General features: G+C 40.5%; 1 protein-coding gene across 1 annotated transcript in view; it reads right to left on the reverse strand.

Moving 5' to 3' along the window:
• Nucleotides 1-2,158: 2,158 nt before the first annotated feature.
• The window catches only part of LOC139165416 (uncharacterized), a 136,560-nt gene continuing 125,056 nt past the window's right edge, over nt 2,159-13,662 (reverse strand). Inside the window, exon 7 of the mRNA XM_070748599.1 lies at nt 2,159-4,317. Coding sequence (XP_070604700.1) covers nt 4,013-4,317 — 305 coding nt within the window. The 3' untranslated portion in view covers nt 2,159-4,012. The remainder of the gene's footprint in view (nt 4,318-13,662) is intronic.

The raw sequence follows: 13,662 nt of genomic DNA on the forward strand, positions 1-13,662 counted from the left end.
ATTGATTGAGCTGGAGAAAGAACCAGATCATATGGCAAATGTTGTTTGCATTGATTTTGTTTGCTTCTACACAAATCTATCTGAAGATTTTGTGCTGAGAGAATGTGACCTCCATAAGAATTGCATTTTTTTCACAATTATCCAGAGAAATGTTGGATGAGTTCTAAAGAGAAATATCCTTTCTGTTTTAGCGGATAATGAAAAAGTATCAGATTTTTGGGAGGTGGGGGGAAGTATTTGATAAATTAAATGTTGTAATTTAAGGAGATAATTAAATTTTCAGAAAAATTGGATTATGTAGATTTGATTAAGAGTATATTATGTTTTTATTACCATTTTAACTGTTGGCAGCTAAATTGCTAATTATTGTTAAAGTATTTGAATAATTTATCACTTACAAATGTTATAATAAAATGTGGACAGACTCTACACAAAAAAGTATTGAAAATTTAAGATCCTCTTTAAAGGAACTACAAAGAAATTCCCTTGCAGGAGAGGCTTTGTTTGGGGCAGCAAGGGCCAATTGGGTTGATAGGATTAGGTTGATAGATTTAAAGGTGCACCATAAGTGCCTTCCGTCTCCTGTCCTAATGTTTCTCTTTTACTAGTATCATGTATATAAATATTAAAACTTTGTATACTACCAATACGTACGTGACAAAACAAACAAATAAATTAGGAAATTACTGTTTAAATCTGGTCATGTCTTAAAAGACAGGGAAGAAAAGGTGCAGCCTCCCTTTTGTTTCTGAGATGTACTGTATTTTCTCCATTCCATCTGGTATCATCTCTTGTAATAGGAGCCACCTATTTCTTATTTTGGATTAATATCTCTGGTGATTTTTAAAAAAATGTTATGGTGTCAATGGGGACTTTCTGTAGCATTGCATTGAGTGGTTTTGATTAAAATTACTAAGGAAAAACTATGTTGCTAAACAAATCCTGTTAGGTTCTCACATTATTTTTTTAAAAAAGGTTTATTTTTGAACATACATGATCAAAACATTAGTACTGTATAGGAAAACTATAGTAAGATTTATATAATCTGAAAAGAAACCAGAAACTATATAAAATGAGAAAATGTTGTGATGGGCAGGTGAGAAGAATCCTATACTACTGGTATGCAGAATTTTAAATTACCAGTGAAGTTTGTATGAAAATAGCCTGCAAGTAATATCATACATGACAAATTGGGTCCATGTGCTGCAGTGATTAAAATATTAGAAGAAGACTTGTGTGACATTAGAGCTCCAGAATGCGCTCAACCATGCAGCTCTCTGATCACCTTTAGGCCAATCAGTCTTAATACCTTGTACTGTAATTTCCTAGGATTGCTACAGTGATGTTACAGTACCAAATATAAAAATTCACTGCACAGGGCACCAGAGCCTATATTTAAATAAATACTTAAAGTTGAAAAAGTTGAAATCACTAAATTAAATGAATTTCAATTGGGCAGTAAAAATAGTTTAATAAAATATATATCTAAAACTGCAGGAAATATTTGGTGAATGTGTGGCCAAGAGAGGTATGGATTTAGGTATTACTATCAATTATTCATAGACATGCAATTCTTTAATAGTAACAATACATGTGGACCACAACTAAGCCCAAAATTTATGTTGTTAAGTGAGAAATTTGTTAAGTGAGATTTGCCCCATAGCACGACTTTTCTTGCCATCTTTGTTAACTGAATCATTGCAATTGTTAAATTAGTAACACAGTTGTTAAGTGAATCTGGTTTTCCCATTGACTTGGATTTTCAAAAGGTTGTAAAAGGTGATCACTTGATCCCAGGATGTTGTAACTGTCATAAATGTGAGTCAGTTGTCAAATATCTGAATATAAACCATGTAACCATGGGGATGCGGCAATGGCCGTAAGTGTGAAAGATAGTCATAAATCTACTTTTTTCAGTGCCATTGTAACTTTGAATGGTCACTAATGAACTATTCATTGTAAGTTGAGGACTATATGTATAATTTTTCTTATAGTAATGGTATATTTTATAGAGTATTCTTACCTTCCTTGTGGATTTTAGGCAACTTTGTGTGCAGCATAATACCCAGGAAATTTATTTTGTTTGCTGTTGAATTTTCATAATAGTCACAGTTCATATAATGGTCTGAGCTCAAAATAATACCCTGCAATTTACTGATTTCTTGATTTAAGAAAGGTATTTTACTTATGTTTCAATTCATACACAAAAACTGGTTACTAACAGTGCTTAAAAATATTAATGCTACTCCACTTGTTCACAAATGTACAAAAAATAATAGTAGATTTACATTCAACTACTAAAGGTTAATGTCCACACTAGATAATAGTTGCATTGACATTCACATACATAAGCACAGAATAAATATTTTAGGATACTTATAAGAGCATGTTGCATACATACAGTACTTTAATTTTACTTAATAAGCAATAATTTGAAGGGTCAGAAATTCATAAAATCTTAGAGAAACTAAATCCAGGAAGATCATGTAGGCAAATACATCAAGACACTGAATGGAGCTAGCAGATTAGTAAAGTTGCTTGGTGAGAAAGAATTTATTTCCACTTCCCCTGATTATTATTATTATTATTATTTTTACAAAAGGAGTGTACTCAAAGTGCAGAATAAGGGAAAGAAAAATGAGAGTAAGAAAATCTTATATTTCTTTAATGCATGCAAGAGGCAGTCCCCATTCCCAATCTAGTGACCTGATATAATAAAGCGGTGATTGGCAGATATAATACAGTGTTTCAGGCATTTTTTTCTAAAGCACTTTATTAGCAGCAATTATATTTTCTAATGGCTGTAAATTTACTTCGGTTTGGGGATAAAGGACATCATATTTCTTCATTTACAGCTATTCTCCCTTTATAAATATATTATATCACTAATAGCATGGATAAGACTACTTCCTTATATATTTTTGCATATGTTTTATGGAAATACTCTGATATTTTCAGAGCTGCTATGTGCAAAGGAATGTTAAACAGAGTGGAAACAAAGACATAAAGGAAACATCACAGTCATTTACATTCCTGAGATGTCAGCCCTTAATTCCTTTGTTAAACTCTGAGAGCTTGTCAGCATGGTGGTTTCATTACAGCCTGGGACAATGTCCCCAGAGGGACATTTAGTTATCTGGATTGTAGACACACTTCTATCCACACAGCTGCATACAAGATGTGATTAAGGAATCCCCACTCTTCAAAGTTGTGGGGGGGTTTTCCAAGAGGGAGATTTTCCACACACCTTGTTTAGCTCAGTAGTGAGTCAAGGATATGGGAGGTTGCCATGCAGACGTTCCCTGAGGGACATCCTTGCTAGGAGATCAAAGGCCTTGTTGCGGCAATATGGTCAATGGCTTGGAAGCAGACATACCTCATGGTTTCTCATATGAGTTGTCTGAGTTAAACTTGTTTTTTTGCTGGAGTGTGCATATAAAATATAGAAAAGCTTGCACTCACAACATACATGGATAAATCTGATGGAATACAAAATAATCACAAATTTAAGATAGATCCTTGGGCACATTGATTTAACAAGTAATTTGTTCATGTTTTGTGAGTACTTTTGCATCATATTAACCTGGCCTTGCATCACCTAGCCAGCCTTCAGTGCACAGGAGTTTTCAATCAGCTACAGGGTGCACAATAACAAAACTGTTTAACTCTCTACTCCCATATATGTCATCAAGATAGGGTTATAGACTCCAATTTTGCTTGGCCTATGTTGTGAAAATTTTCTTTTCCAGAGTAGGAGAAAAGAAACAGATCTGCTTTGTTATAGTCTGAAAATAAGCCAGGGTGGAGAAATATACAGTAGTTAATGTCAGGTGTGATAAAGCTTTCAAGACAAAACCTGTCAAGCAAAAGACATTGTGAATTCCCTGCAGATTTTTGAAGTCTTGCACATACAGAAAATTAGTTAACAGTAGGAAGAAGTTGGGAGTTGCTACATGGGAGAGCTCTTCCAAATTGCAAAAATTGGTTAAATCGATTGTTCAGTATAAACCCCTCACTGATCACTGTTGTCAGTGGTGCAGTTGGTCTTTTCTTTTTTATCCTTGTTTCCCTTCTTTTTCTTCTTCTTTTTCTTGGTCTCTTCCTTCTTGCCAAAGGTTATGAAGTCACTTTTATCAGTTTGGCTATTTGGTGGATCTTGACGAATGGAGATGATGGCAGGAGATCCTGGGATAATGAACTTGTCTGGCAACTCACTTGGGCCTGGTTGCTTGGAATTGCCAGGCCCATATTTGAAAGTCCAGCTATTGCTGTTCACACCAGCTCCCACTGGAGGGGACACTTCACCAGCTTCAGGTTCTAGGGAAAAAATAAAATAAAATAAAGCATTAAAATATTATTTAGCTAGAAATGCATGCAGGTAACTTGCACCTGTTAGTACTATGTTCTAAGAATTATTTCAAATAAGGGTCAAAATGTTGTTACAGGTATATATCAAGTTTTCACAGGTGGGATTTATCTTCTCTAATGATGGAATGGTTTAAGCGTATGTCTACTCAAACATGCAAATAACAATGAAGTGGAGAAGAATCTAAAAACATGATTCATTTGATTGTTTTTAATAAAAGAATTAAAAAATACAAAGGCAATGGAAGATTCTGAATGTAGGACAGATCATCTTTTGGGCTGTAGGAAATGTGTATCTTGTGGGGTTAAAAAAAGGACACAGAAGTAAAAAAAATAATGCTGTAAAAATAGAATGTCTGCAGGAAGAGAAAATACAAGTCCTGGGTGTGTGTGTGTGTGTGTGTGTGGGATTGCAAAATGAATGAAAAGTGAAAAAGAAACATGGAAGCTGCATGGAACAGAGTGAAATGTGTGTTACAGAATTGCCACAAAACTGCATGAATACGCTAATGATTTCCAATCATTATAAAGACATGACTACAATATTTAAAAGTTTGCATTCCTCTTGTAAGATAATAATTGTTAATTCCTCTATAACTAAACATTATATTTCTTTTTATTTCAATATGAATTTCTACAGAAATTCTTTTGTAATATAACGTTTATTTTTTGCTAATAGTACTTTCGAAAGAGTCCAGTGTTTCTGCACTTATTTTAATATTCAAATTATGTCATAATATAGTCAGCCTTTGCTGTACATTGTATTAATTCAGTATTCAAAAAACCCAATAATATTATTTTCTCCTTATTGAATATAAACACCCATTCAAAAGATTAAGATGCAAAATTCCCTCCATCATTGTTTAAGAAGAAGGGAGTGTCAGTAGGTGGACCAGATAAGCTAATTATACTTTATTGAAAAGCTACACTAACATAATCTTGCAATTCTGAAAGTGTAATTCTTCCACTGTCATCACCTTTACAATTTGATAATTTACAGTGGGTCCTTCCTGAGCCTCTTGCTCCAGACACTATGCTATCTACACACTATGCTTTCTCTTATCTGACCATTCCATAAGCAGCATGTCTGCCTGGTCTCCCAGGATCATCCACTTACAAGGAGGCTTGATGAAATTGCTCACAATAGCTGAGATCATGTCACTGCTGCTTTTACGTGCCAACAACACAATTACTTTAGTATAATCTTTTTAATATCACAGAATCAGCAGAAAAGGTGAGGGAAGAAAGATAGAAGAAGGTAAGGATTTTTTTAAAAAAAGAGATAGAAGATGAATAGATAGCACAGAATAGATAGGCTTTGTGAAAATGGAGTTTGTTAAGTATCTGTTTTGAAAAAAAGTACAAATTAGGCAAAAATTGGCAGCAAGGAGTTATAGACCTCTATGTCTCTTTGTGGCTATGCCATGTAGTCTCAATTTCTGCAGCCCAACCCAGGAAATCCCACCCTCAAGATGGCTGCTTATCAAAGAAAGAATGCATGAAGCAGAAGGTTAGCATTGCAGGGTTGTGGGAGCAATGCCAGAAATAGACAACCCCCCCCCCCCCCCGCTGTTCTCCCTCCTTCCTGAATCTGTCTCTTGGGGCTAGAACAGGGCATACACTCGTCATCTCTGCACAATCCTAAATCCAGTCTGTTATTTTCTAAATAAGGTGAGGCTGCAGCACAGAAATTCTGCTTCAGATCCCTCTGGTCTTCTATGAATATCTTTCTCTGTTAAAAAAATGGAGCTTTTCAAAGTCTGCAAGACTCAGGAACCATGTAACTGCCATTCTAAGCAGAATAAACTATAGTTCATTGATTTTATTCCAAAATGCACGTCTCCACGTCTTTTTTCAAGTCATTACATTGAATTCCCTTCTCTGTCTCTTATATTGTTGATATAGCTCCAAGAGGTTATCACCTTCTTACCATCTATAACTATATTACGTTAAACCATAACCATTTGAATATATGCCAATATAAATCACAGAGGCAGTGGTGAGCTGGCAGGAAATTGCAAGAACCTGATTTTCCTATCTTTTCATGTTATGCTGGTTGCTGTTTTTTCCTCTGGCAGATAGGATGAATACTTATTGTTACAGAGAAGTCATACATTGTCTGCATTAATTCTGCAAAGCTTGCAAAACATAAAAGCTTGCAGAGCATAAACATAGTTGGAAAATGTGTGTGTGTGTGTGTGTTCTGTGTCTGTGTGTACAATATGCAAATTAGTGAATGGCTTTCTCTGCAAATATTAAAAATAGTCTGACTTTTTCTAAGCCTTTTCTAGATTAAATTATTCATAAAAACTACTTACATATGAAAAAGTAATAAATATTGCAATTGACAGAAAAGAAGCTAAACATATTACGCTGCAACATATTTACCCAGGCTTCCTAAAAAAAGAGGACCCCTTTTTAAAGCAGGTATTTTCTTCTCTCTTGTGATCTCATGTCTTCTTGCCTGAGTGACAGATGCCCTGAGGTCATATAGCTGCTTATGGGATTACAGGGAGTTTCTCCTCTGTAAGCCATCTCGATCAGCTTTCATGGCAAGGATTCCGAAGGTCAGAGCCCGTCATCAGTTAGGTTTTCACTGTCATAATGGAAGATCATCTGTGTGATGCTTCTATTTTAATAAATATTTCAAATAATATCTAAAATATTACGAAAATAATATATCTCAAAACTTTCAAAACCTCTTCTTGCCTCATTCTCTCCATACAAAATGTTCTGCTCAGACTATTTCACACTAGCACCATGCATTGGATTGGAATGAAGCTTAAGGTTCAAACTAGAGTGGTTTCTTTGGCACAGATTTTTATTAGGCATCACTCTATTTCAACTCTGGGGTTACAGAAAAGTCAGTCAGTCACTGTCTGTATGGCAGTGATGGTTAACCTTTTCAGTACTGAATGCCAAAACTGGAGTGGATGCGTGTGTGCACTGGAGTGCCAGAACCCAGAAGAGAATATGCGCACAGCGGCCAGCTGCTTTACCGGGTTCCGTCATGCTCACTGACCAGCTCCTCTCTTCCGGGCTCCGGCACACACATCATCTTTGAAGAGCAGCTGGCCAGCATGCATAGAAGCTAGCCGGTGCGCATACTCTTTCCTGCAAATTTCATCCCATTATGATCAGAGGTGGGTACCGATGCTAGCACACCAATAGCAGTCCGCTGGTGATATTATGATGACATCACCGCCCCGCTACGGTCAGTGCTGGTCCCTGGGTGCTGCCATCTTTTTTAAAATTCTATTTAAATTTTCTGGGTTTTTTGTTCTGCATATGTGCAGCAGCCGGGTTTCCAGCACTGCATATGTGTCTACATCTTATTTTCAGTTTTATTTTTTAAAAAGTTTTCCCCTCGCCAATTCACTCATTCACCACCTAAGCTGCCTTCCCAGATGGTGCCTGCACTGCGCCCCAACTGAGCTGCCTCCTCCTATCTATAGATAAGTCGTGGTCGTGCTAGCTCCCCCACCCTATCCAGACTGGTGGCTACATGTGGAGGTTCCCTCTCTGCCTGGGTGATTTCCCACAGTTGAGAGGGGTGATGAAGGAAGAGCCCGAGCGGTTGCAATGGGGCCTGGGCAGCTGGGGATCCCCCTGCCATCCTTCCTGCTCACTCAGCCACCTCTGTGGCTTCTCTCTTCCCCGACACCTTTCCTTCCCCCTCAGCTGCTTCTAGCCCCAACTGTGTCACCCTGGCTTGGTGGCTGGGTGAGGGGACCATGACAGCCTTGGGGGATGTCTCATTCAGTACTGAGGTAAAAGCAGTCATGTGCGAAAGCGAGGCTTCTTTGCCAGCCTCCCAGGTGGCAAAATATTAATTTTCACCATGGCTAGGTGAGAGGGGCATGGGCCTGAGGCAGGGAGCAGCTGCTGCAACAACAGCAGGAGGAGAAACCGTTCTCACCTCTAATGGGTCTTCCCTGCTACTGTTTATTTACTTCTTCAAAATATTTTTGTGCTAGTTTTATTGGTATTGTTGGAAATAGAAAAAGTAATTTTGGTAGTATGTTCATTTTTATAGTAGCCATTCTCTCTGTCATCGAGAGTTGTAAGTTCTTCCATTTCTCCAGGTCTGACTTAATTTATTGCATTAACTTTGTATAGTTATCATCTTTAATTATTGCACATTTTGCTGTTAGATTCCTAAATATTTCACTTTCTTTACTATCTGAAGGTAATTTGGTTTTTTGCCAATTCGTTTCTCTATTTTTTATGTAAGATTTTTAACTATTATTTTAGCTTTTTTCTTTATTTTCAATTCTGTAACTTCTCCATCTTAATTTCCCCTATCAGTCTGGTGCCAGTTTCTAATGGTTCTTCTAACATAAAAACTAAATAATCTACAAATGCTTGTAGTTAATATTCTTCTTTTTTTATTCCCATTCCTTTTATCTCTGGATCCTGTGTAATATTTCTAGTTAATACTTCAAAGTTAATATAAATAACAATGGGGATAATGGATATTCTTGTCTTGTGTCTTTTTTTACATGGAAGTTTTCTGTCACATCTTCATTCATGATCACTTTTGCTCTCTGATTTGTATAAATTCCCGTAATCATGTTTATAAATCTTTCTCCAAAGTTCATACATTCATAAATTGCCAATATACATTGTCAAATGCTTTCTGAGCATCTAAGATCAATGCTAGTTTTTTCACAATGTATTTGGTATTGTTTATAATAGGTTCAACAGGTTTTATTATTTTATTTTTAACTGAGTGAACTTGATTGGAAATCTGCCAATTTCTCCCTAATAGCTCAAGTGACAAGTAGAATTGTAAAAAAAAGTCTTCAAAAACATACCAATTGAAAGGAAAGCAATTGGCATTTGTTCTGGCCCCTTGGTCTCATCCCGTGTAGCTGGTGTCAGACGTAGTCTGGGCCATGGTCTCAGGCTGCTGCTACTCAATGCCAGGTTGGTTGCCAACAAGGCCCCCTTTATCCGAGATTTACTCTTGGAAGAGGGGGCTGACCTGGCTTGTGTGACCGAAACCTAGCTGGGACCCAAGGGAAAGTACCCAGATGGGTTTCTAGCCTTGCATCAGCCATGACACCAGGGAAGGGGTTGTCCACCATTGTCCAGCAGACTCTAAGTCCTTGCAAGATCCCTGGTCCTGAGATTGCTGGGTGTGAATCTCTTCTCCTGAGGTTGAATTTAGGGGTTCAGGTGGGCTTGCTATTAACATACCTGCCTCCCAGCTGTGTTGCAACAGCCCTGCCTGCGCTACTTGAGGCAGTAGCTGGGTTGGCAGTGGTCTTCCCCAGGCTTGCAGTCCTGGGGGATTTTAATCTACTTTTGCCTGGTGAAACCTTGAAGTGGCAGAGGAGTTCATGGCTTCCATGATAACCATGGACCTGACCCAAGTAATGCAGGGTCCGACTCATAGAGGGGGACACACACTCGACTTGATATTTCTCTCGGAGCAGTCCAAAAATGATCTGGTTTTAAGGGGTATAGTCATCATACCCTTGTCATGATCAGATCACTGGACTGGGCTGGACTTTGACCGACCAATCCTCCACCACAGGGAGGCGGAGCCAATTAGGAGGTTCCACCCTAGATGCCTAATGGACCCAGAAGGATTTCAGAAGGAGCTTGGGGATATTCCCGACTTGTTTGTCCATAGTCCAGCCGAGTCTCTAGTGACAGCATGGAATAAAACCGCATTGGAGGTTCTGGAGTAGATTGTGCCTTTGCGGCCTCTCCAAGACAGTAAATCCTGGAGATCTCCTTAGTTTATTGAGCAACTGTGGAGGATAAAATACCAGAAGACACGTCTAGAGCAAGCATGGAGGACCAGTAACTCTGAGTCCGACTGAACACGGGTAAGAGCTTATATTAAGACTTAGCTTGTGGTGATAGAGATGGCAAAGTATGCGTATATTGCCGCTCTTATTGTGCCTGCAGATTCCCACCCTGTTTAATAAGGGGAAGTGGTAGAACCCTTGCAGGGCAGAGCTGAGGAATTTATTCAGTTTCTTGCAGATAAAGTCGCTCAGATTCAGAATGATCTGGACTCCAATTGGGCAATTCAGACTGAGGTGACAAGGTCAGGTCTTAGTTCCATCATTTGGGAAGAGTTTGACCTGGTAACCCCTGAGGGAGAAGGCCATGGGAGCTGTGAGTATCTCCACCTGCCTATTGGACCCGTGCCCCACCTGGCTGATCTTGGTCAGTCGGGAGGTGACACACGGCTTGATCCAGGCGTTGATTAATGCTTCCTTTAGTGAGGGGTTATTTCCACAGCCATTGAAGGAGGCAGTTGTGCAACTCTTCCTCAAGAAACCATCCCTGGATCCAGCCGAATAAAGGTCAGTCTCCAACCTACCCTTTTTGGGTAAGGTTGTTGAGAAGGTGGTGGCACTCCAGCTCCAGCAGTCCTTGGATGAAGCTGATTTTCTGGATTCATTCAGTCTGGTTTCAGGATTGGTCACAGCACAGAAACTGCTTTGGTCATTTATTTATTTATTAAATTTGTATGCCGCCCCTCTCCGCAGACTCGGGGCAGCTCACAGCAACAGAAAACAATATACAGTATAATACAAATTCAATCATTAGAAAGCTAAAAACCCATAATTAAAAAAAACATGCACACAACATACCATACATAAACAGTATAGGCCTAGGGAAGTTTTCTCAGTTCCCCCATGCCTGACGGCAGAGGTGGGTTTTAAGGAGTTTACGAAAGGCAAGGAGGGTGGGGGCAGTTCTAATCTCAGGGGGGAGCTGGTTCCCGAGGGTCGGGGCCACCACAGAGAAGGCTCTTCCCCTGAGACCCGCCAAACGACATTGTTTAGTCGACGGGACCTGGAGAAGGCCAACTCTGTGGGACCTAATCAGTCGCTGGGATTTGTGCGGCAGAAGGCGGTCCCGGAGATATTCTGGTCCGATGCCATGAAGGGCTTTATAGGTCAAAACCAACACTTTGAATTGTGACCGGAAATTGATCGGCAACCAATGCAGACTGCGGAGTGTTGGTGTAACATGGGCATACCTTGGGAAGCCCATGATTGCTCTCGCAGCTGCATTCTGCACGATCTGAAGTTTCCGAACACTTTTCAAAGGTAGCCCCATGTAGAGAGCATTACAGTAGTCGAATCTCGAGGTGATGAGGGCATGAGTGACTGTGAATAGTGAGTCCCGATCCAGATAGGGCCGCAACCGGTGCACCAGGTGAACCTGGGCAAACGTCCCCCTCGCCACAGCTGAAAGATGGTTCTCTAATGTGAGCTGTGGATCGAGGCGGACGCCCAAGTTGTGCACCCTCTCTGAGGGGGTCAATAATCCCCCCCCAAGGTTATGGATGGACAGACGGAATTGTCCTTGGGAGGCAGAACCCACAGCCACTCCATCTTATCCGGGTTGAGTTTGAGTCTGTTGACCCCCATCCAGACCCCAACAGCCTCCAGACACCGGCACATCACTTCCACTGCTTCGTTGACTGGACATGGGGTGGAGATGTAGAACTGGGTATCATCTGCGTACTGATGCTAATGGATGATCTCTGGCGGGCCCGGGATAGGGGACATTTATTTTATTTATTTATTTATTCGATTTTTATGCTGCCCTTCTCCTCAGACTCAAGGCAGCTTACAATATGTTAGCAATAGCACTTTTTAACAGAGCCAGCATATTACCTCCACAATCCAGGTCCTTATTTTACCCACCTCAGAAGTATGGAAGGCTGAGTCAACCTTGAGCCGGTGATGAGATTTGAACCACTGACCTACAGATCTACAGTCAGCTTCAGTGGCCTGCAGTACAGCACTCTTACGTGCTGCGCCACCCCGGCTCATTCCACTATCCTGGTACACATCAACCTTTCAGTGGCTTTCGATACCATTGACAGTGGTATCCTTCTGCGACGACTGTGGGGACTGGGAGTGAGAGGCACCGTTTTACACCCAGAGCAAGCATGGAGGACCAATAACTCTGAGTTTGACTGAACATGGGTAAGAGCTTATATTAAGACTTAGTCTAAGATTTAGACTTAGGTCTTTTTCTGCCGTCAATCTTCTATGTTTCTGTGTTTCTCCTCCTATCTCTCCAGTTGCTCGCAGTTGGTGTTGGGGGCAGAGGTCCACCCTTTGGCCTCTCCTTTGTGGGGTGCTGCAGGGGTCTGTTTTCTCCCCCCTACTATTTAACATCTACATGAGCCACTGAGTGAGATCATCCGACGCCATGGTTTGAGGGATCATCAGTACATTGATGATATCCAGTTATACATCTCCATCCCATGCCAATTCTGTGAAGCGGTGGATGTGATGTGCTGGTACCTAGAAGCTGTAAGGGCCTGGATGGGGGCCAACAGGCTCAAGCTCAACCCAGACAAGACTGAGTGGCTGTGGGAATTTCCTCCTAAGAACTATTCGATCTGTCCATCCATTGTGCTGGGGGGAGAAACATTGATCCCCTCAGATAGGGTCCACAACTGGGGTGTCCACCTGGACCCACAGCTGAACCTTGACCATCATCACTTGGCTGTGGCCAGGGGGACCTTGCCCAGGTTCATCTGGTGTACCAGCTGTGGCCCTATTTGGACCAAGAGGCTCTATGCACAGTCGCTCAGGCCCTCATCACCTCCCGTCTTAATTATTGCAACACGGTCTACATGGGGCTATTCCAAATTGTCCAGAATACAGCTGCACAAGTTGTCATGGGTGCACCTCGGTACACCCATATAAAACCTATACTCCGCGAGCTCCACTGGCTTCCTATTAGTCTCCAGAAACAATTCAAGGTGTTGGCTATTACCTATAAAGCCCTATATGTCTTAGGACCAGATTATTTCCAGGATCGTCTCTTGCCACATACCTCCCAGAGACCAGTTAGAGCACACAGAGTTGGCCTCCTCCAGGTCCCATCAGCTAAGCAATGCAGGTTGTCGGGACCACGGGGGAGAGCCTTCTCTGTTGCCACCCCAGCTCTATGGAATCAACTCCTCTCTGATGTCCACACAGCCCCCATCCTGCTGGCTTTTCGTAAGGCCAAGAAAACCTGGCTATGCTGGCAGGCCTGGGAGCCTTAAATCAACAACTAGCTTGACTACATGCATCTTTATGAATGGTATGTTTGTGTGTTGTTGAGTTGTTATACTATGAGTTTTAATTAGGGTTTTAGTACTTAGATTGTTTTCTTTCTTGACTTCTTTTTATTGCTGTTGTAATTTTATATTGTTGTAAGCTGCCTTGAGTCCTTTGGGATTGGGCGGCATAGAAGAACAAACAAACAAACAAACAAATTTGTGTGGTGAGAAAGGAAAAAACAGGGAAATTCACTAAT

This window comes from Erythrolamprus reginae, chromosome 3 (assembly GCF_031021105.1).
Source record: "Erythrolamprus reginae isolate rEryReg1 chromosome 3, rEryReg1.hap1, whole genome shotgun sequence".
Taxonomy (NCBI): Eukaryota; Metazoa; Chordata; class Lepidosauria; order Squamata; family Dipsadidae; genus Erythrolamprus; species Erythrolamprus reginae.